The sequence below is a fragment of the Vanacampus margaritifer genome, chromosome 4 (genome assembly GCF_051991255.1).
Source record: "Vanacampus margaritifer isolate UIUO_Vmar chromosome 4, RoL_Vmar_1.0, whole genome shotgun sequence".
Taxonomy (NCBI): domain Eukaryota; kingdom Metazoa; phylum Chordata; class Actinopteri; order Syngnathiformes; family Syngnathidae; genus Vanacampus; species Vanacampus margaritifer.
Window position 1 is genome coordinate 21,394,389 of NC_135435.1, and position 23,141 is coordinate 21,417,529.

The following is a 23,141-nucleotide window of genomic DNA, read 5'->3' on the forward strand; positions in this document are numbered from 1 at the left end:
ATAGCATACTTCAGTGTGAGAAACACAAAACTCATTCTCCCCCTGAGAAAGAAGAGCTTTATTAACAAGAGGTAATCAGGAAAGAATACACTTTTTTTTCTTGTGCAAAAAAAGGGAGGAGAAAAAAAACTGCAAATACTGACTCAAGCTGCTGGCACACAATTGGTCGTCGTAGCGCTGCGTATTGCAAATATCTCGTGTGCCTTTTGGGAGGGGGCGACTGTGCTGCAAGATATACATTCTGAACACGTGAAAAAGTGGTACATGCGTGCCACTTAAGCGTCAGGCGCTCGTCTATACAAAGCCTGTAAAAATACATAGAAATATCTTGAGAATAAACACAATTTTACTACTGTATAGGTCCTGCTAATACATGAAATAGACAGGATGCGTTACACTTTAAAGTATCATACACAGAGGAGTTATTACATTATGCTGTACACGGGGAAACATATACTTCAGCTTCATTGGCAAAATAGTTCAACAAAATATTTGTGGTATATATCTGTTTTCATGATTAAGGCTTGTAATGTAACACTGGCCAAGGAGGATCTTTTTCCATGAAACACGGGGAATTAAACTTGCTACATAAATCGCCTTACGTCTAAAGTGGGAAGAAGCAAAAGCCAAACCATGTTTTTCCTCAGTTAAAACCCTAAAGAGTATCGTTCTGCGCCAACAGCTACAAGAAACATGATCGTCCCAACATTTAATTTGGTTCAAACAAATAAGAATATGTACCATATTTCCTCATTTAGTGGTTGGGGGTGTTTATTTGCTCAAATAGCTTCTAAGGCATTTATTAGGGCAAGGACTTTGGCTTGGAGAAATCAATAGATTGTCATTGTCAAATTAAAACTTGGAAGTCAGTTGGCTGCACTGAGAGAAAAGGGAATGAATCATTTTGCATGACCTACTTTTTTAGTTTTTTACTCATAAAGAAAATTTAAAATATTGGATAAATTACTTTCCACTTAACGAGGGTGTCCCATTTTTAGAAGATTTTAAAATATTGACATTCATTCTATTTATAGTAATTTCTGGTCTAAATGTAATAAAAGCTCATATGGTTATCAATACAGTATTGGTTTCGATCATAGTTTTGATAATGACTTCAGGACACCTCGTCGGGAAAAAGGCAACTCATCTTTTAAGGCAAATTTTTCATTCCAGGACATAAAGGTGACTGACCAAATCTCGGATTTACACTGCACGGCTGAAGTGACGCAATTCCAAAATTTTCTTTTCTTTTTTTGCTCTTAATGGCATTGAATCAGATATCTTCGAATAGGAATCAAGCCTCTTTCAAATGTGATAAAAACCCGATACTTATGGCATATCTGCCAATGCGAATACAGTGTAAATACACATATTGGATATTCCGGTCAATGCGAGCTTGATGTCATTGAAATTCACTGATTGTTGATGCACGTATACACAATCCGGTTTTCTCAAATAACACAAACACAATAAAAACACCTGTTAAAATCTAAACTACAAGAAATGCATAGACAAATGAAATCTAAATATGCTACATTAGAGTAAATAATTGCCAATGGTGGCCATTGAAAAAAAAAAAGTGGAACTCACCCGCTTTTAAATCAATGAGGTGTGGTGTTGGGGTGGGATTGTTGGAGAATTAGCTCAGGCCAACTAAACGCTATGTAATGTTAAATATTTGTATTATTTATGTACAATTGTTTGCTACTCCCTAAGTATTGACACTTGTGGAGTTATTTACTTACAATTTGGGTGCATGCGTTTTATTTCAGATGTTCCATCCGCCAAAATGTAGCCAAAGCTAATATTGGAAATGAAAAAAAATCTAATACACTGTAGGAGTTTTTCCCTTGGACCTACAGTGCAAATCAAGCCAAGACATGTGAACTCATATTCTCTCATCTGAAATTAAAATCCAAGTGTACAGTATATAATAAGACCATAAATAACACATAATCTGCCAACTATATGAATAAAACCTGTGGGCGTCTACTTAGCCTCTATATTCGACATTGAGGAGAACATACTAGAAGGGCACGGCCTCAAATACAAATAATAGCGTCATATGTACATTACAATAGAACATGACGATCCTGTACACTTGATATGAAAGTTGAACGAGCTTCTTCACGATGACGTTTTGGGTTCGATTCTCAAGGACGTTTCGTAAAGACGCTCCTCACCCAGCACAGAGCTGTTGTCCAGCAAGTATTTTGCCACCTACGACAACAACAAAAAATGCGGAATTGCACTATGTCTGCCTTTCGGAACACAAAACACACACACATCAAACTGTACTTTAACTTTACACTTCCCTCTGCTGCCAATGAGTCATTTCTGAATATATGTTTACTCTATCATTAGGGTTTCAAATGAGTTAAATTCCATGTTTATGGTAGGCTTGGACAGTTAGTGGTCTACTGATAAAGTAGCAGTGTTTCCCACACCGTGTTAATACTTGGGTGGGCCACCCAAGTAAATTGGCCAACACCCAAGAAGTTTTCAAGAAAATTTATTAAACATATATTTAAAAAGAGGGAAAAAAAGTGTTGCGACGGGATATACCGCATGTAAGGTTAGTTCGCCGTCGCTCACAGGACTGAGACCCACCAGAGTCAAAGTACCAACAATTTATCTCCAATGAACACAGGAGAGGGGGAAAAAAAGCTCACCTTTGGCTGATAATCGATCTTATAGGCCGTCTGTTGGAACTGCCGAATTTCTCTGATGATGTGAGAAATCTGAGAACAAACAAGGGTTGATGATTATCATTTTTCAATATTTCCCAGACATTATTGCAGGTTTGCTTTCATTCTTTGAGCACATAGCTAGAAAACAGCAGAATCATTCTGTGAAGGTCCTTTACCATTCTCATCTTGGAAAAGTTAACCAGGTTGTCCTCAGTGTAGTTGGGCGTTCCTTCCTCGATGAAGGCCAGATCGGTCAGGTACATGCCCAGGTAGGGAACACAAGGCGGGTCGCAGCTGAAGACACAAACACATGATCGTGAATAATTAGTGATAAATATAGAATGTTTATTAACAAAAAATTTTTATCTCTGCAGGCTGACTCACTTCTTGAGTGCCTCCCTCAGGTTTTTGAAGCGGCCTTCTGATGACACCAACTTCTGTAACTTGTCAATCACTGTTTTGGTCTAAAAAAAAAAATCAAACAGAGAGTAATTATTATTATTATAGCTTGACTCAAAACACATGGACAATTGGATTCCAAAATGAGAAAGGCGCGCCTTTAAAAGATATAATACACCGAACGTTACAGTGACAGCCTTTCCATCTTTACAATGTCCATCCATTTGACCTTTCTTTCATTTTTAGAGTCTTTAATGAAGCTAACATGGATGTTTTTGGAAACTGGGGGGAAGCTGGAGTTACTGGTAAAAACTCTTTAAAAAGCAGGGCCTTCAAACGGGAGGGCCTTTTTGGATTTGAATGAATCAAAAAATGACCTTCTCCTTTTGCAAAAGGAAAGTTTGAAACGTTTGAAAAGTCTGTGCTCTTCATTTTGTCTCCAAGTGGATTTTCTGCTTCAACTTTGACACCATGGTGCCACAAGATGGCGCCCAAGTACTACTTTTATTGTTTTGTAATATCCTCATATATGAATAAAGCCCACTTACTGATAATTATGTGTATAGTATAGTATAGTATAATATAGTATAGGTTTAGTACTCTACCTGTTTAGAGACCTTGAGCCAGGTCCTCTTAAGGCGGAAGATGGCGCTGCGGTTGAGCGAAGACGTGATCTCCAGCACGGCGTTGTAGTTGTGCAGGCAGCGACAAATGTCCGCCGCCGCCACCCACTTCTCGATGGCCGCCACCCGCATGTTGACGTCGTCCCACTGCAGGATTTCGGTGGCAATCCTGTCGCTGATCTGATTCGAACAAAGCACGTAAATCGTGGTAAGTCGTTTTGATTCGCTAACAAAATTCTGCCTGTTATTGCTCTGGTGAACGCACGTCGTTGAAGTGCTTGGTGGTTTTCATGATGTAGGGAGTTCTCTCACTCTTGTCGTTCTTCATCCAGCCTTGACCGAAGAACTCCCTGGGGAAATATCAAATACAAACACAAAATTCGAAACATTAGCTTACAAAATGTTGCTAGGCTGCAGGATGCCCAGCATCAACTTCCCCAATGCTGAAGAAGGAGTTACAGCTTTGTTTTGTTTTCTTTATTAGATGCACAGGATCACTAAAAACAGGTTAATTATATATAAACTAAAACTTGGCTTATAATTCAGTTTCAGCCCTGTAAGTTACATTCAGTGAGTTAGCTACACATGTAAAAAAAAAAAAAAAAAAAAAAAACGGAGATACTGACATGCACTGCCACAAGGGGGCGCAAATTCCCTATACAAATTTCTATATTATATATGGTCATGCGTAGAATAGAAAACTATTTCATGTAGATGTTTTTATTTTTTTGCTTTGCTGACTCCACAGTAATTTTCATAAAATGACAAAAAAATTATTGTAATATTATAAATATATTATCCTTCATGCACTCACTCATACGGGATGACCTTGAAGACCAAGTGATCGAGCAAAGTGAGCTGCTCGGCGATCTCCAGGGCAGAGTGGTTCTCAAACGGCTCGTTCCGGCACTCCTCCATCGCCTAAAATACACACACATACACAAACACGATATTATAGCACGGGGGAAACAAATGACACAGGCGGGCTGATTCGTTCATCTCACCGTGTGAATGATTTCTTCCAAGGTGACCTGGTTATCCCCGGGGTCCTCCTGTGCTAGAGTCCTGAATGCAAACAGAGAAAAGGGCTTGAAACGGGTCTGCGTTTTGATAACAGACAGGAGCCAGCGTCACCACTTTGTTTTTCTGATGATGCACCAGTGGTAAATTCAGTATATACAGGGGGTTTATCAGGTAGTTCCATTCTTCGTAGGATATTGCACGTGTAAAAATTAAGAAACACACCTAATAATGTTAGCAGCAGCCTTTCTTTCCTGTGTCAGGAGTTCCGGGTCATGCATCACCTCCTCCAGAAAGCCAATGACCCTCATCTTCAGCTCCGAATTCAGCTCAAAGTCCTGCAGATGAACAATAAGCGTCACTGCTATATATATATTATTTTAATGCAAACGTGCGTGTACCTGGGAGTGTTTGGAAACCCAGTGCCGCAATACATTCAGAACTCGGTTAGTAGCCGCTCTTCTGATAACAAACTCTTTGTCTCCATTTCTCTGGTCTGTCGGAAAGCCTGGCGACAGTTTGAAGATATTTCAGATGGACCTCAAAACATTTTCATATCATGGGAAACTTCATTTATTGTAACTGTTAAATTCAAATAGTGAATTGGGCACGTTACACAAATTTCCACCATACAGAGTGAAATATTTCATGCTTTAATTTAAATGTTTGATATTATTTAGATTTTTAAAGCTTACAGTTAATGAAAATCTTATCTTATCTTAAATACAGACATTAGGAAGAAAATAGCTTTCTGAAAAGTATTCTCCTTTCAGATTAATGACACCTTGGTGCTAGCCACTAGCTAGCTAGCTTGTGGGCTAACACGCTTGTTTTAAAAGAACGCCACCTGACCATGAGGGGCATTTCTGTAGATAATCTGACCTGTGGCGGCGAGGGACATGCGGCGGTACTTCTCCTTGGTTGGCGTGCCCTCGTTGGCACCAGCTGTGGCGATGGCGAAGGCCGAGGCCGCCGAGAGGGCACTGCGGTTATTGTCCAGCTCCCGGCAAGATGACACCACCATGCTGTTGTTGAAGGAGAACAGCGTAAACTCTGTGGGCCAAGAAAAAAAAAGAATGTTAATACTTGTCACGTCCGACACAAGTGAAGGTGTTTCTTTTGAGTTATGAGGCAGAAGTTTTAACCACTAGGCCACCTTTGAAATGTGACAACGCCGAAACTCCGCACACTCGTGAGCATAATGAGGACATAGCAAATGAATAGATGGTGTGTCAAAGCTATCATTGTGTTAATTTCTGACACTGACTGATGCGCATTATCAAAAGACAGCGTTGTCCACCAGAGGGCGTCCTTGAGCCAAGGCTGAACAAATCGTGAGTTTGTCCTACAGCTTGTGTCAGTGACTGTGGTTGCCTGTGCCTCCCACTCACACTTCCTCCCTGCCTTTCTCCATCGAACCGGGGGCGGTATTAGAAGAACACGCACATGGTTGCTAAGGTACAAGGTTTCCTTCCACCTACACTCGCACGGCACTGGCTTCCCTTGTATCCAACACCGTGGGAGGAGAACACACTGGGGATTAATTGTGCCTGACTGCCGACAGGGTGGATGCTCCTTCTCCGCGTGGTAGCAGCAGGTCCGAGAAGCTGTGGGTGTTTATTTGTTTTGTTTTTCCTTTTCTTTCCCTACAAGCCCTTATTTGGTTCTTGTCAGACTTGATCATTTCCACTTTGAAAAAGTTGCTACATGTGCTCTGTTGCTGCCGTCATTTCCAGTCTTTAAATAGCTCACTTTCACTCTGTTATGACACACTGCTTAGGTTAGCACTTTTCTACTTTCATCAATTCCTAACCTGAGAAATAATCAGGTGTGGCATGGGGAATTATTATCAGTTAAATGGGACAAAAAGTATTATGCTTTTTCCGTCATCCGTTTATGCCAGAGAGTCAGCGACATTTAGTGACAAGCAGAACAATAAAATGCTCTTCCACCACATGGCAGAAGTTACAATGAACATTTATATGCCTTTCACACAACTAAAAAATAGCTTAGTGTTTAAAAAAAAAAGGCCTATATTTGACATACTGTACGTATATTTGCCTATGTGCTTTGGCAGAATAAAATTTGGGAGACATATTTATATTATTGGGCAGAGATGGGCAAGTTGCTTCCACAACTTATACATTTCAAGCAAATTAATTTCCACTTTCAAGTGAAATTATATTACAATATTACATAACTCCTGAATTGGCTGGCACCCCCCCCCCCCCCCCCAAACCCTTGTGAGGACAACCGTTTAAGAAAATGGATGGATGGATATTACATAACTTTTGACTTAACAAAGCAACAGTCAAATTCTAAAGTACATTTTTTCACTCAATAAAAGAAACGAAAAATAGTGGTGCTGCTATAATTATTGGCATCTACTTCATCCAATGACTCTTCAGCAGGTGGGCGGGACATGGGCAGAAACTGGTAGATTAGCATGAGGACAATGTTATTGTCATTTTTAAATTGTACAAGAATAAAAGTTAAAACCTATAATATTTCCAGAGAATGTCTAATTTTATAAGAATAGTCCAATTTGATGAAGCTTAATTATATAAAAAACAAGCCAAAATTGTACAAAAATTAAGTCAATAGATTAGGAAAAAATAGTCGTAATATTGTGAGAATAATGCCGGAAAAAAGAACGTACTCGTCTATGAAAATCAATTGTAAATTGTGTTATTGAATTTCGTACCACTGTTTTTTGACTTGACGTTCTTGGGTGTGGATGGCGACTTGGGAGGAGACATCTCCGCTTCAGTCTCATCACTCTGACACGGTTCTTCGTCACGTTCCTCTCTCACTGACAGATCGGATAAAAAGATTGTAAAGGCATTGTAACACGAAACATTAAAATTTGTTCGAATGATGTCTTTCATACACCCAATAGAGAATACTATTATTTTTGGTTGTACTGTTTTTCAAAAATAACTATAATGCCAAAACCATATAAAATTAATTAATTAATGCATGTTTAAATCATTCACTGCCAATGACGGCCATAGACGTCAAATATCAATTTTAACTGGGAATGCAGTGAATGAGTTAGTGATTAAAAAAATGTTAAAGTAGCTTGTGTATCCTTTCATTTTTAATTTTGGACACCCCTAACATGGGACATAAATGCAAGATAAAATGAACATAGTAAAATGGTTCTAACCTTGCTTGTTGAGGACAGGCTCGTCGGCCTTGCTCTCGGCCTTGGCTTCCCCCTCATCTGGAATTTTGCTAGCCATGGTGCTGGACACAAACAGCTTGTTGATGTCCAGGGAGGTCTTCCCAAAAGGGGACATGGCGGTGTGCATGCTGGCATAGCCATTCGGGGAGCAGCTGAGCGCGGCCAGGTCCAGCGCTTTGCCTCCCGTGATAATGGGAATGTTGAGCGAGAGCTTGCGGCGGCGGTTGGGTGACGACGTCTTGGTGATGGCGAGCGGCGGCGGGGACGAGAACTTGCGACTGGCACGTGGCGATGTGGGCGGCTCGCCGTACAGAAGTTTGTTGTTCTGGCTGCTGGCGAAGAAGAGCTCCAAAGCACTGCAGTCAGAGAGATCTCATTTCATTCTTCTTAAAATATACAAATGTACACACTTGATGTGTCTTAGGTATGATCAACATATAGCAGCTGATGACGTATACACACAACTTGTGGAGTTCTACCAATGTTCATCATTGTATTAGCTGTTTGTTATTAATATTAAAACAAACTATTTTGATGTTGTGTCAGCCAGGCATCGTCAAATATGGTTATGAGTAGTGTCAGAGGCTCAGACTTCAAGTATTTGTACTTTATTTGACTGTATTTTTCCATCATTTTTTAATTTTGGATTCCATACATTTGCAAACAGATATCTGTAGCCTTCCTACTTCTGAATTTGCAAAACAGGCCTCTTACTTTTTTTCAACCTCCGCGGTTAGTGACACAACATAAAAAAAAAAAGACAAAGTCAACTAATGTTGAAATATTGATTGATTGATTGATTGATTGATTGATTGATTGATTGATTGATTGATATCTTGGTGTCTTATAAGGAGGAAAGAAACAGGTACAACACTAACGGAGAAACATGAGCCAGATTCAGAGAGCAAAATTGTGCTTTTTTAAAATTATTATTTTTAATTATAATTTTTTTGCTCATGTTGGATATGTTGTTAGTTCAGTGCTGATTATTTTTTCATAATTATCATGTTTTTTTCTCTCTTTTATGTATGAGCACTATGCATTTTAATTAAAAAAAAAAAGTATTTTTTGCACAGAGAAGTTTTTTTTATTTTTTTTATTTTGCTATGTTTCTAAATCTGTAATGTATCTAGGAGACAATAAATATTGCATTTCTATTTTTTACTTTTAGTACTTACAATTACATTTAAGAGTCTGTACTTTTTCCCTTTACATAAATAAAGGGGTTAAATCAGGACTACTTTCACCAGAGCATTTTTCACACAAGTATCTTTAACTTCTACCTAAGTACAGAACACGCGTACTTTTGCCCGCTCTTTATTAAATCTTCCCTGTAGAGTGACTCAACTTGTTTTGATAGTTAAGAGTTATAAGAAATGTTAGAAGTACAGTCAATGTAGGAAACCTTTTTTTGAAAATCAAACAAATTTCGTATTGTATGGGTTCTTTTTCCAAATAGTCTGTTCTTCTTGTGCAATCTTGCTAACAGCCTGCTATGGTAGATGGGATTAAAAAACTACAGTTGAAAAAAATAGCTAAATATAGTATGTTCCTAATGGTGCATGGATAATACACTTGGTGTGTGTGTTTGTGTTTGTGTACACAGAGGGAACACATTAACATACAGCCCATTTTTGGCAAGCTCATTTTCTTTTTTATGGGAGCGACATTGTTTAAGACAGCATCCTCCTTGCACTGAGAGAGCCACCCCCTCTGAAGGCCTATAAATAGCCCATCAAGTGACAGCGTTGCAAGGCACGGGCGCTGCCAACAGCAACCAGCCCGGGGGAGGCCCACTGAGACACGGGAGAGAGCGAGAGAGAGAAGAGCAAGGTGGGAGAAGTAGGCTGGAGTCAGTGACATAGCGGATATGGATTCCTCCACAGCCAAGGATGCTGTGGGGCGGCTACCGCCACTCCTACAATATGTGCTGTGTCTGCTCGCATCGTTTGTGAAGAAAGTCAAAAGAGGTGTTATGATACATAAAGAGGATAAAACAGGAAGTGGATGGATGGATGGAAGCTGCAGACAAAAAGGAGGAGGGGGGTGATGGAGTACAAAACACCACCATCAACATTTAATACTGCTGCAGATGAGAGGAGGGGGCGAGGGAGGATGAGGAGAGGGTGGGGTCCTGCAGCAAAGTAAAGGGTTGTCATGGCGACAGCGCAGCGGAGAGAGGGATGGTCAGACTTGTGGAAAGAAGAATAAAAAGCAAAAGAGCGCAGGGTGAAGGAAAGGTGGGTGGGCTCACCTGGACGTCCACGGGTTGGACAGTGGAAAGAGAACATTTTGTGATGGGGGAGGGGGGGGGGGGATTTTCATGGCAGTGGGGAAGTACGTATATGAAGTTCTCAAACTTGACAGCAGAGCGCTCTCGTGGTTTGCCTCACAGTTTCTAGATTCTGTGTTCGAATTTCAGCTCTTTGCATGTTCACTTGTTTTCTCTCCAGATGACTTCAGACCTAATTGAAGACTCTAAATTGTTCACTGGCACGAACGTCAGAGTAATAATACGCCATGTGGCTAAAAGAACGTGCTCACCGTGCAGGGATGGCGCTGATAGGCTTCTTGTAGATGGTGATGAGCTTGTCCAGCACGACGTCTGCGCTGGTGAAAACGCGGTAGGAGTGAAGAAAGGTGTTGAGGAAGTCGATGGAGAGGAAGCGCAGGTCGGTCAGCCTCTCCAGCAAACGCTCCACGCTGGCGTAGCGGATCTGCAGCACCTTGCAGGAGTTCATCATCTTGCTGAAGCGGATGTCCACATCGTCGCAGTACAAGCTGGTGTCGGATCTACGGGACGGTACAGAATGAGGTCAGCTTTCCAGGACGTTTCACTGAGACGGATGCTTTTCAGTCCTCTGAGGTTCTAAAAAATATATGATGCAACAATTGAACATATGTGGGTTAAATGTTATTCGAGCTTTGTAGGCTAAAAGAGTTCCTCTGAGGTTTTATTGAGGACTGCTTAGAGAGGCGGATCAAATGCCAATGGCCGAAGGTTCCCTCCAGTGTTTTAGGGATGATGATCTTTTCCCTTCTGTGGGGTTGTGCATGTACGGAGTGACTCTCACTTAATCATCTGTGGCACGGAGACTTTACTGTTTTCTTCGAAAGCATTCATCATCAGACCATTGCAGCGGATGTTGTCGATGCACTGAGAGACGAAAAAGAACAGATGGAAACGCAAGAGAGTTAGCTTTGTTGGAATTGAAGCCCAGGACGCTGTTGCTTCTTCACTAAGTAGGCCCATATACATTACAAGTGTAAAAAAAAAAAAAATCCACACTTTCCAATCTTGCAGTATCATTTTTCACCTGGCTGATATCGCTCGTCCACGCCGTCTTCTCTTGTCGCGATGAAGCCACCAGGATGACAGTGTACGGCTGACCCTCTTTGGGCTCCACTATCACTTTAAAGTCCAGGTGCTCGGTGTCCTGGCCACTCCGCTCCGCTTTGGCTGCAGTGCACAAATTGGATCAACTGTTCAAAAAGGCAGTTAAATACTTTGCATGACATATAAAATAGATTGTCTAAAACATGGTGAAAATATAAAGGCTTGTACATGTGTACACATAAAAAAAAATCCATGTTATTATTATTTCCCTCATAATTGGTTTGGTAAAATGCATTTAAAAAATTTTTTTTAATTTAAATTAATTGTCCTCATTAAATAATTGGTTAACTGATTTGTTGTAAATAATCGATTTAAAACATTAATAAAATTTAACATTTTAAAAATACAAATTATATTAATTTTAGTAAATACTGTAATTTGTTGATTTTTGACTGCCAAAAACGTTAAATAACGTTTAGTAAAATCCTAGGGAGGAGTGCCAAAGACGTTAAAAGACGTTTGTTTCAAAACAGAGGTGAAACTAACCATTTTCTATTGTTGATTACTGAAAAACGGAATAAGGTAGAAACAAACTCTTTTTTTCTGATGAAAGATGAGAGTCCAATCTTTCATTCGGTAGTATGTGTGTTCCCATAGTCCAAACACAACATTTTCTGTTGACCTTGAAAGATCAGTCAAAATGCTTAAATCGGCTGGCACCCACGGCATCCCTTTTCTGAAAACGTCTGGCAGTCAAAGAGTTAATTCTAATGAAAACTAATGATAAATGATAGAATTAAAAGTGCATGAAAATGTAGCAGAGAAGGCTGGGAAAGTGCGCTGGACTCCTTGAGGATTACTTTGAAGGGGAAAATTTGTAGTTTTGGATTTGAAATACTGTATATCGTTTGTGACACCAATCCTGAAACTTGTTTTGATACAATTTGTACAGTATAGCCACGTAGCTAACAACCAGGGTCTATTATAACTTACACTCATCATCAGTGCCCTCTGGTTCCTCCATCAGTGTGCAGTCAATGAGGGATACCACACCATTCTGCAACACAGGGTGCATATTAATACGATAAGATAGAGAACCCGTAAACCTCCAACATTCTCCATGACTGAGACAAATAGTTAATAAATTACCCATACATAATGTAAAATAATATATTTTACTGTGCAGAGCGCTCATTCACAATGTTTTACAAGAGATTGTTGCGCTTCGGTGCTACTGTTTTTGTCAGCAGCAGAGTTCAAACGGTCTCAGGACTAACTATTTAATGTCTGTATGTGAACAGTAGTTTCTCTAAACTGAGATGTTTACTGTTACTGCACATTATTTTTCTGATGATAAAAGAGAGGAATTTATGTGCCTTAATTGCTCGACTCAACCAGCATCAACTAATAGGGCAAAGTAGCCTCATGAAAAAATACAAGATTGCCGTGTTTGACAGATTCCTCTCTCATCACAACTTTGTTATTTTTAGAATACAAATGTACAAATGGTTTTCTGTTTTTTTTTTAAATCAAAAAGTATGTTCTTCTGTGTGGTTGGTACCTTGGTGACGTGCAGTTTGCCCCCGGAGCCTCGAGTGCAGATGATGAGATGTTTGGAAAAGAGGAAGCACTGTCTCTCGCCTTCCTTCTTCAGGGACAAAGAACCCATTCGGCCCCTGGTGATCTTGCCCTTCTCGCTCATGGGCACCTGGATCAGAGAACCTGTGGAAGGCCAGTATTGTCAGAAACACACACACTTACAAAAGGGCAACTGCTTCTATAACTAGAAAAAACAACAACTTTGAAATACACTTTACGATCAAAGACTGTACAATCTTCAGAAATGGAAGAGCCATTATCAATGAGTTTCTATTTGCAAAAGACGACCCTAAACATAAAAATGTGTAGCGCCAAGCCTGGCCTGTGAGAGGCAGCATTGTTCCACGGGGCATTGGACTAGTAGTGAAAACAGAAATGGAAGAAGCTAGGCTAACTGTTTGCTTAGAGGGAAACTTCATTGTAGTGGCAAAGCATTCTCTTTGACATTTTTTTCTGTGGTGAATATCTTGAATATTGTACAGTCAACGCAACAATCTGCTATTCTATTTGAGTTTGGCAACGGCGGAAGTTTTAGTTTGCTTCGTAAGGTTCTGTTTCACATCCGAATCCCAGAGTTCGCAGGTTGGTCCAAGTCATTGTTGGCAAGGATTTGCAAATATTGAACAGGATATTTTCTGACTTTGATCACAAGGAAAGGAAATTATTCAATTTTTTCCTGATTGTTTTATATCTATATAGCCTACCCTGGTAGAAAATATTAAATCAGTATGGATGGCTAAATAAAATAAATAATGTCATTGAGTGGCAATAAAACAAACCAACCTTGTCTGACAAAGGTCTGGCTGGTGTCCAGCAGCACTTCACAGCCTTCCACAATCATTCGCTCAATCGCCAGATTTTTCCGAATGTTCTCAGTCTCGCTCACCTCGTCGTGCATTATTCTAAAAGAAAAAAACAGCTATATGATCGGAAAGAAGTTCTGTATGCGAAAATCAAGGACTAAATATGGTCTGTTTCCTTTGGAATGAAGCAATGATATCCCTTTAAATGTACAGTTTTCTTATAAGATGCACCCATCAAGTAGAATAAACAAAAGTTAAAAGTAGCATGTTGTATATGTTAAATTTTGGTTGGGTGAAATCATTTGAAATTATGTTGAATTGAACCAGCCAAGGACTTTTTACTGAGTGTCAAGGTTATGGAATGTTGTGCTATTTTCACACACATCTCCTCATAACTTTTGCAAACATGATTTTGACAATATATAGAAACACTGTCAGTTTTCAATGGACACATTATAGAATGTCCCTCAACCTCTGTCTGAATGATTGACTGACAATGTGTAGATGTACCTCGAAAGCTCCTCCAGTTTGGACTTGGCGTAGTCCAAGCTAGTTCTCTCCACATGCTCATGAGGAGTGTGAGCCAGTAATTCATGGAGGGTCAGGATATAGCGAGGGATCTGGCACACAGAAATACAGACTAATTAATAACTAGAAGTCACACGATCGTTCAATATGTGCTCTCTGTACTAAAGTATTAATTGGCTAAGTTCCACACTTACACTTCACGGAAATACAGTCCATTCTGGTCTATATACTCTCTTTTATTTGACCACTCCCCCCCAAAAATCCTCTTCCCCTCAATTACTATAGCTGTTGTTTAGCAACTGTTGCCACCTCACAAGAAGTTGAAACTCATTAGCAAGCTTTGAGAACCACAGGCTAGCAAACGCAAATGGTCTAATAGATACAATACATTAAGGGCCATAACTGCGCATCACAGATGTGATGATGATAAAAAGTGAAATAGTGCGGATGCCACCCTGCCGCAAGGGCCGTAATTAACAATTAAAATTTCTACACTTTAACTCCAGTTTTCAGTTCATAGGAAACCTGAAGGGGAAATGTCCAAATTTATGCTAGCACTTTAAACAGCTATGAAAAAAAAAATGTAAATATAAATCTTGGCACTATTGAAGTGAAGCAATAGCAACTGGCATTATAATTGTTATTTGGGGGGGGGGGGGGTCCATACTGCAGTGCAGTAATGCGGCAATCCTGTTGTGCATACCTGAAACATAGGGTAAGTTAGGAAGGTCTCCAACGTTCTTTCCTCGCAGTCGGGCTTGGTCTCGTACTGCTTCAGCAGCTTGTCAAAGTCCCGGTTCTGCTTGCAGTGGGCCAAGATCTGCAGGCTGTACTGGTGGTTCCGCACAAACTCTTGGTAGATGTTTAACATGGGCAGCAAAATGTCAAAGAGGTCCGCTATTAGGGGAGACAGAAACATACTTTGTGTATTTACTGGGCAAGATTTTCAGTTCTTGATGTAGAACCAAATGACTAAATTCAGCTCTGAATATAGTCAAAAATCTCCTTCAGCGGTGTGAGACCAGTGTCACGGTTCACCGCATTTCTCTGACCACTGCTGTTCGAGAGCGTCTGAAATTCTGGCGCCGACCAGATTTGAAATCGGCAATCATTCAAAAGTGAGTGGTCTGAGTGTGAACTGGGTTTGAAACTTAATCTGCAATTTTTGGCCTGACAATCATCTGAAATCAAAAGGAAGAAGAAGAAGTAGAAGAACAAGAACAACAAGAACAAGAACAAGAACAAGAGCAAGAGCAAGAGCAAGAGCAAGAGCAAGAGCAAGAGCAAGAGCAAGAGCAAGAGCAAGAGCAAGAACAAGAACAAGAACAAGAACAAGAACAAGAACAAAAACAAAAACAAAAACAAAAACAAAAACAAAAACAAGAACAAGAACAAGAACAAGAACAAGAACAAGAACAAAAACAAAAACAAAAACAAAAACAAAAACAAAAACAAAAACAAAAACAAAAACAAGAACAAGAGCAAAGGACTAGATGGCCCAGGTAAAAGAAGATTTTTGATTTTGAAAAATGACATTTATTTGCCGCACTTATTTAGAAGAAGAAGGAGAAGAAGAAAAACAAGAAGAAGAACAACAACAAGAGTGAAGGACTGGATCACCCAGGAAGAAGAAGATTTAGATTTTTTGATTTTGAAAAATGACATTTATCTGCCGCACTTATTTACATTATTTTCATAACACACAGCTCGGCAAGAGCCATTAAATATATAGATAAAAAATAAATAAAATGCTCTTACGTCAGAACATCACTAAAGATTTGATTTGATTTTGAAAAAATACATTTATTTGCCGCTCTTATTTACATCCTTTTCCTAACACACAGCTCAGCAAGAGCCATTAAATAAATAGATAAAAAATAAATAAAATGCTCTTACATCAGAACATCACTAACGAAGAAGAAGCAGAAGACCAAGAACAAGAAGAAAACCAAGAACAATAACAAGAAAGAAGAAGAACAAGAAGAAGAGCAAAGGACTAGATGACCCAGGTAAAAGAAGAAAAAGAAAAAGAAGAAGAAGAACAACAACAACAAAGGACTGAATCACCTAAGAAGAAGGAGGAGAAGAAGAAGAAGAAGAAGAAGAAGAACGCTAGGCCTCACAGACAGAACAGTCTTCAAGCTAACGTCCATTTGAAAGCAACAAGATTCCCAGCCGTACTGCCGGCTCCAAGTTGGCAAAGACCTGCGTGACTCTCGCACACTCATCTACAGTTTTAAGAGCTTGATTAAAGTCTCAGTCAAAAATTTGGCTGCAACAGGAGAGGCAGATTGGATGCCTGTCTGCGTTTAACCGAGAAGCGCAGTGGACGGACATATCTTACCATTTTGTGGACCTGCATAACTCCAGACACATTTATTGAACAAAGAGTGTCGGGCCAGATGGCTTACACATCATAAATGTTTTATCTCAGCATTATTCAAGTGGTCCTTTATGAAATAAGCAAGTGTAAGCCTGAATTAACGCGAGAATTACAGCACACCTTTCTCTGTGCATACTGTGTGTGTGTGTGACGTTGTTTGCCAGCAGTTCCCGCCATGTGGGTTTTTATTCATTTCTCTTGTATGTATGAACACATGACTTATTTTAACAGGTCTGGCGGATTGTTGTCATCTCTCTTACCCAGCACCAGTGTGGGCCAGCTAGCTATCCTGGCCTTTAACCCCTGGTAGAAGATCTGATGGAGGAACATGATGGTCTCACTGACAAAACAAATAATAACAGTTAGCAGCATTTCATATTGAAAAAGACTGGCGGAGGCCTGGGTTGGGGTTCGGACCCTGGAGCGGCCTCACTTACCTGTTGAGGAAGATGCTGCTGACGTCATCGTGTGTGATGGGCGGCTTCTTGGAGCTGGCAGCCATGCGTAGCGGCCGCAGGAAGTTGTTGACCAGGATATGCAGCTGCTGGACGTATTCGGCCTCGGCCTCCAGCATGCTAAACACAACCTGGTTCCTCTTCCTCATGCTCTCCGCGTGGGGCGAACGAATGTAGTCCTGGATGATGGTTTTCCACTTCCTGCGGCAAATCCAACCTCGCAGGAAACTCTGGACCTGTGAGAGTCATCCATGATATTTGTTTTGTTTCGAAGTTGTGTGTAAATAAAAAATAAAAATAAAGGAGAGCAATGATGATGACATGTCAAATTGTTAAAATTACCGAATGAACAATGCTGAGCTCTCCAGGAAAAAAAAGAAAAAGAAAAAGAAAAAAAAAGAAGTTGTGTATCCCATTTGGAAACGCCGACCAGTTTGCTTAATCATGTGATAATCTGACAATGACATTTTCATTTGAAATGTGCATTTCAAAGGAGCTTCCATAGAGAGCAGCTACTCCGCTGGATGCAGGCTGAAGAGCTCTTGAGTTGACTGTGAGAAATGTTCACCCCCCCCCCCTTTTTTTTTTTTTATTAATGTTAACTGCCTGCATATTCAAATGAGTCCGCACAGCAGGTTCTCCCACCTTTTTTATCTTCTGGATTTCAGTGTCGTCATCACTTGGAGGCACCTCCGGTTTGGACTGGATCTTCTCGTTGTCCTTCAGCAGCGAAGCGATCTAAAATTCAACACGAAAAAGGGAATTACGAAAAATGGCGTCATCCATTAGTGTATTACAAACAAATGCATTTTTCATGAACAGGTTTTTGTACAGTTAAATACTTGTCCACAGTACAGTACACTTTTCAGTATTTATTGTCTTGACACTTTTCCTCATTCCTTTCTCCGACAATCTGGACAAAAACATACTTGAGTGTTTCTTGCTAGATAGCACAGAGCAGGTTACCTCTGATTTTAGCCGCTCTATCTCGATTTCCCCGTCCTCTATCTGTTGCCGAAGTTGCTTGGCAACCGTTTTCTCCGTCTCCACTATTTGTAGTAGGTGCAGATACTTCTGCATGAGGCTCTCATGCTCCGTAGCTAGGTTCCTGTAACTACAGTGACACACATATCGACGCATTCGAAACTTTAATGTATGTTTCGCGGATCTTTATTAATCATAATAATTTCATTTTCTTTGAAAGGGACAATGCACGTTAATTAATGCCAGATTCTAGCAGCAGTTGCTAATTTGCATCTGCAGTCCACTATGCATAAACACATTAAAATACACAAAGCAATACAAAGTAAAAAACAAATAAGCGCTTATGCAAAAGTAAATTCAAAGCAACAGCTGATATTTGTAAATATTATTTGAATAACAGGCTTTTCAACAGACTTGTCCAGGCAATACGCACCAGGATTGTTTACGTTTTAGCTCATAAAAGTCAAGCCATGGTGAACATTTGTGTAAGCGGACAGGTTAGCTATTCATTATCCAACCCAATAAGATGGGACAGCATGCGCCATTCTGGAAGACACAAGCTTGGTATCAAAATAAAACTGACCAATCAAACCTAATATGTGCCCAGAGGTTTATTCATTGCTCTGATTGCGCTGAATTTTGGGTCTGGATTTAGACTTGTTTGGTAGAGCCATTTTTACAAGCCATCTTTCACTGCGGCCTTTAGATTTCATGTGTATATAGTAACTAGGAAAAGGCTAGTTTTTAGTTACCTGGCCTGCGTGATGGCGGCGACCCACTCGTCACAGTCCTTGACGTCTTCTGTGCGCAGCTCCAAAGCCTTCTGGTTGTCATGATTAAAGGTGATTGTAAAGTAATACTAGAAAACACAAACAGAAAGAGACACCAAGAGATGATATTTTCTAAATGCATTCCTCAAAATGCATTCATATAAACGGGAAAAACAGCCAGCCTTAACTATGCGGTGTGCTTTTTGTACAAAAGGTTAAGCGGTGTATTACGCTCAAAATTTCTCCCGGCTGCATCTCAGTAGCATTGAATAGTATGTGTTCATCGGCTTCTTCAGCACATCTCTCATGAGATTCTATGAACAATGTCAGGGCTTAAATGCTTGTCACCTTGTAAAAAATCAATGAGTAAATAGATATGATCTATACAAGATCTGGAAAGTTCCTCAATAGTTTATTCTAGTTCAAGGAGAATAAAAGGTAGTGGGATCCCACAGTAGCACAAGTTCACATAAAAAAAATAAAAAATCAAACTTACTTTTTCCACATACTTAGTGACTTTTACTTGAGTAGTTTTGTTAAGAGGAAAAATTACTTTTACTCTGTTACATTGAGCAACATGCTGCTTGCTATTTTTTTTTTTTTATGGGACTAATGCGAAGCAAGCAGTACCACTAACTCATACTTAAACATATTTTATTATTATCCTTTAATTGTCTTAATTAGATTTCTTTTTCAGCAAGACATATCCACCCAAATGGGGTATTCAAAAGATCAGTCTCTTTTCATGTTTCAGAATTCCATAATAATAATAATCATAATCATAATAACTTTGATGTATAAAGCACCTTTCAATGGACCCAATGACAATTTAATACAATTTATAGATATTTACAAAAATAAGTGCAGGTTTGCCCAAAAAATTACAGACATCTCTCCAACTTCACATAGTAAGTTGATGTTTAAAAGGTAGTTTACATAAACACTTGGGTTTAATATGTAATATATGTGCATTTTTATAAATTTTATTTGTATTAGTTATATTTACTTATATATTATCTATATTATTTATATTTATTTCATTTCTAAGTTTTACATTTACATGGTGGTTTATTCTAAACAATACACTGAATAAAATGTATTGAAAAATGTATAATAGTGACTATTTAGAAAAAGGATCGAGGTGATATTTTTAGGTTTATTAATATTATCAGTTATTGGCTGATGTAATAATTATAATAACTAGCAGAATTCACTGAGGGATTGTGCAACTAAATGTGAGCCTTTTCTGACCCCCAAAAAGCAGATTATTAATCAGTCAGTAGACTGCCATTGTTTGTGACATTATGTAACTTTGCTTTGCACATTTTTTGTCCTTTTTTTTGTGTGACCCACTTTCGCATTAGCACAATTCAAAGTCACTGTCCACCGCCCGTCGTATTTGCCTCATTTGTCTCGTCTCTAAGTGCACAATATCGACTCATATTCTCTCGTTTTATTGGCCCATTCAAATGCCATTTTTTTTCCCCTGATGCAAATAGGGGTTGCCATGGTAACAGTGGTCTTAAACGTAGCTCGCCTTCTAAATGGGGAATAAGAAAGTGGAACACAACAAATACTACAATGAGAAAGGAAAGCTAAATGAGGAGGGGAAAGATGCTTTTTGTTGTTCTTTTTTTTTGGAGTGAATGCAACTATAAAAAGCACTAGAGGCCTGCAAGGTGGCAGTTGGCTTGGCATCGATTCGCTGCGTTGTCCCTTTCCCTGTCACACACACTGATAAGATCCACTCTCACGGCCCTTCCTCCCGCAGCTTTTGAACACGCAGCCACACACACATGTCGTGGTGTGCATGTATTTAACGCCTGAGTCTCCTCACATGACCTCCACAGCCCGCTCATTGACTCAAGTGAGGCTCTTTGTGAGAATCTGAATGTGCTCAGACACCTGGTCTAGTGGTTCCTCTCCTTGTCCTCATTTCACCTCAGGTGGACTCACAACATGAGCTACGACAGCAATGAGACGTCAGACAAGCACACGAGATCCAGCAGATGTTTTGGCTGATGTTTTGCCCTTTTGGATTTGTTTTTGTATAATTACGTAATTTTAAGAATGATTGTAACCTACAATGTTCCTCTGCCCATTTGATTGATTGATTGATTTTAAACGATCTCCTATTCGCTGAAAACTTGTCTATTTGCTGTTTTTGGACTCTTTCTGAAATGCCACAAGATGGTACCATAGCCACGTCTAATTGAAAAGTACTACAGGCTTACAGAGGCTTGTCGCAGTACCAAGACTGACCTGTGGGAGGCAGCATGGTGCAACGGGGCATCCAGACTGACGGAAAATACAAAGTGGAGGAAAGTGGAGCTGATTAGTTGTTGTTGTAATTGAAGTAGAAATACTTCATGGCAAACCATTTGAGGACGTATTTAAAATTTTTGATAGGCTAAAGCAAAGCAATGTCAAAGAAACAAAATGAAGCACTGTTAAATTGTAGTTCAAATGTTCTTACCCAAGTCATTAGTGTTAAATGCCAATAGTAACAAATCATTATCACATGTAAAAAAAAAAAAAGAAAAAAAGAAAGACTGACGCACACAGATACACCTAAACTGTATGCACACACACTCATAAAACAGCCGTCTTCACACCAATAAGACACGCGGTGAAATGCCAGACAGCGTGATGCTAATTGAAGCCTTTCAAATGCATTTAATCACTGTTGAAATAAACGAGTAGGGCAGCTTGCATGAGCAGCTGCCACCTTACATGTCATCAGCTCAAAATTTCTCCCCCCATCGATAGTCTTGTCCTGACATGTCGAGGCAAACGAAACACATACTACGTTGACATAATAAAATGTATATGGGTTAAAAATGACGAGCTTGTGGAGATTTCTGGCTTCTTTACAAGCTGTGCTGCGGAAGACTGCAGCCGGCAGGGCAGCTTTCACACTTTTTTTTTTGTTTTAAGCCCCTCATCACCGTCATCAACATTTCTCCATCCTCCTAAAGCTTTTGCTTGCAAGTTGCCAAACAACGGAATCTCCCTGAGAAGTGATTTGCGTTCAATTTAGAGTGGTGAAATGACTCGGAGTCTTTTCTCATGGTGGCACTGTGAGAGAGATTCATGCTCGAAACGGGCAGACGCGGTTGCCAAGGTAGGATGCTATTAATATCAAGACAAGGAGTTCAATCAATACGTCAAAACTGCAGGGGAAGGGGCAGCCCGCCTCCGCCAGATGGCACACTACAAAAAGTTTGGACGCAAGTTTTTTGTTCTCCCTCATTAGCTTTTCTTCAGCAAGAAAACTGGACGAGCACAAAGTTCATACAGACAACTCATGCACGAATTCCTAAGCATGCAGCCCCCACTCCCACCCCACCCCCCATCCTACCTGCTTCTCCATGCATTCCTTAGCGGAAGGTGGCGTCTTGGGTGAGGGCGCCCTGTCGCACGCGCATCCCTCCAGCAGGTAGAGTCCGGAGGGGCGCGAGCTGGAGTCGTTCTCGAAATAGAAGAGCATGTTCTGCAGCAGGCAGAACCACTTGGGGTGCCATTTGGTGTTGTCCGAGCTCTTCTTGCTCAGGCACCCTCGCCTGGTGCCGTCCTTCCTGGCCAGCAGCGCCAGATAGGTGACATGGCCATCGTTGAGCCTCATGCCCTTCTGCATGTTGCAGCCCCCCGGGAGGACGCGCACTGCCGCTTCTTCACATCTTTCTCCTCTTCCTCCTCCTCAGCACCCACGAGACACACACTCACTTGACGGTCACTTGCGAGAGGGCCCCCTTCTCTTGACGGAGAAGCCCCCCTCCTCTTAAAAAGAAAAAAAAGACGCACACTCAAAAAGAACCACACGCGCGTTCAAGGCTGAGATGAAACCAGAGCATACACGCGAGAGAACCCCTCATTGTGAGGGTGGAAGTGCGTGCGCGCGCACTTGCTTCGACGCATACGCGCAAGGAAGCGCAGTCACGTGACTTGCCCCCCTGAGCGGTAGCTTTCAGCACGTTGGACAGATGCTCCAACTCGCCGTCACACACACACACACAAACACACACACACACACACACAGCTTTTGCACTGAAATATCGATCATTAATTTGCATTGATTTAATGCACTTACAAGGCATAATGATATCATGCACAATCAAATGAGATCCACAGCAAGAACTGTATCAAAACATTAATTTGGCTTCTATGCAAATAATTCGATCCTTGCAGTGCCTACCAATCAAGTGCGAAATCAAAAGTAAGTACATCTTTCTGTATTTGCTTATTTCTGAACATGTCCGTGAGCAAGCCCCACTATACTTATGTAACAATTTAATATACATAAAAAAAAAAACACAACCGAGTTTCGCCACCTGTGATGAGATGTGATGTGATAAGATCGGCG

The 23,141-nt window shown here is 40.3% G+C and overlaps 1 protein-coding gene across 1 annotated transcript; it reads right to left on the bottom strand.

Moving 5' to 3' along the window:
* Positions 1–34: 34 nt before the first annotated feature.
* On the bottom strand, positions 35–22,688 carry LOC144050594 (ras-specific guanine nucleotide-releasing factor 1-like). Its single transcript, XM_077563992.1, has 27 exons — positions 22,140–22,688; positions 18,761–18,867; positions 17,991–18,138; positions 17,670–17,762; positions 17,007–17,260; positions 16,830–16,909; positions 14,890–15,083; positions 14,169–14,278; positions 13,639–13,757; positions 12,818–12,978; positions 12,250–12,313; positions 11,237–11,379; positions 10,994–11,076; positions 10,464–10,712; positions 7,902–8,275; positions 7,437–7,544; positions 5,615–5,785; positions 5,134–5,240; positions 4,958–5,070; positions 4,717–4,777; positions 4,527–4,633; positions 3,978–4,062; positions 3,695–3,892; positions 3,075–3,154; positions 2,867–2,984; positions 2,673–2,741; positions 35–2,220 (listed from the first exon to the last, which is right to left on the bottom strand). Exons 1-27 carry the CDS (start codon positions 22,413–22,415, stop codon positions 2,128–2,130), a joined length of 3,765 nt encoding a protein of 1,254 aa, XP_077420118.1. The 5' UTR covers positions 22,416–22,688; the 3' UTR covers positions 35–2,127.
* Between the last annotated feature and the right edge of the window lie 453 nt (positions 22,689–23,141).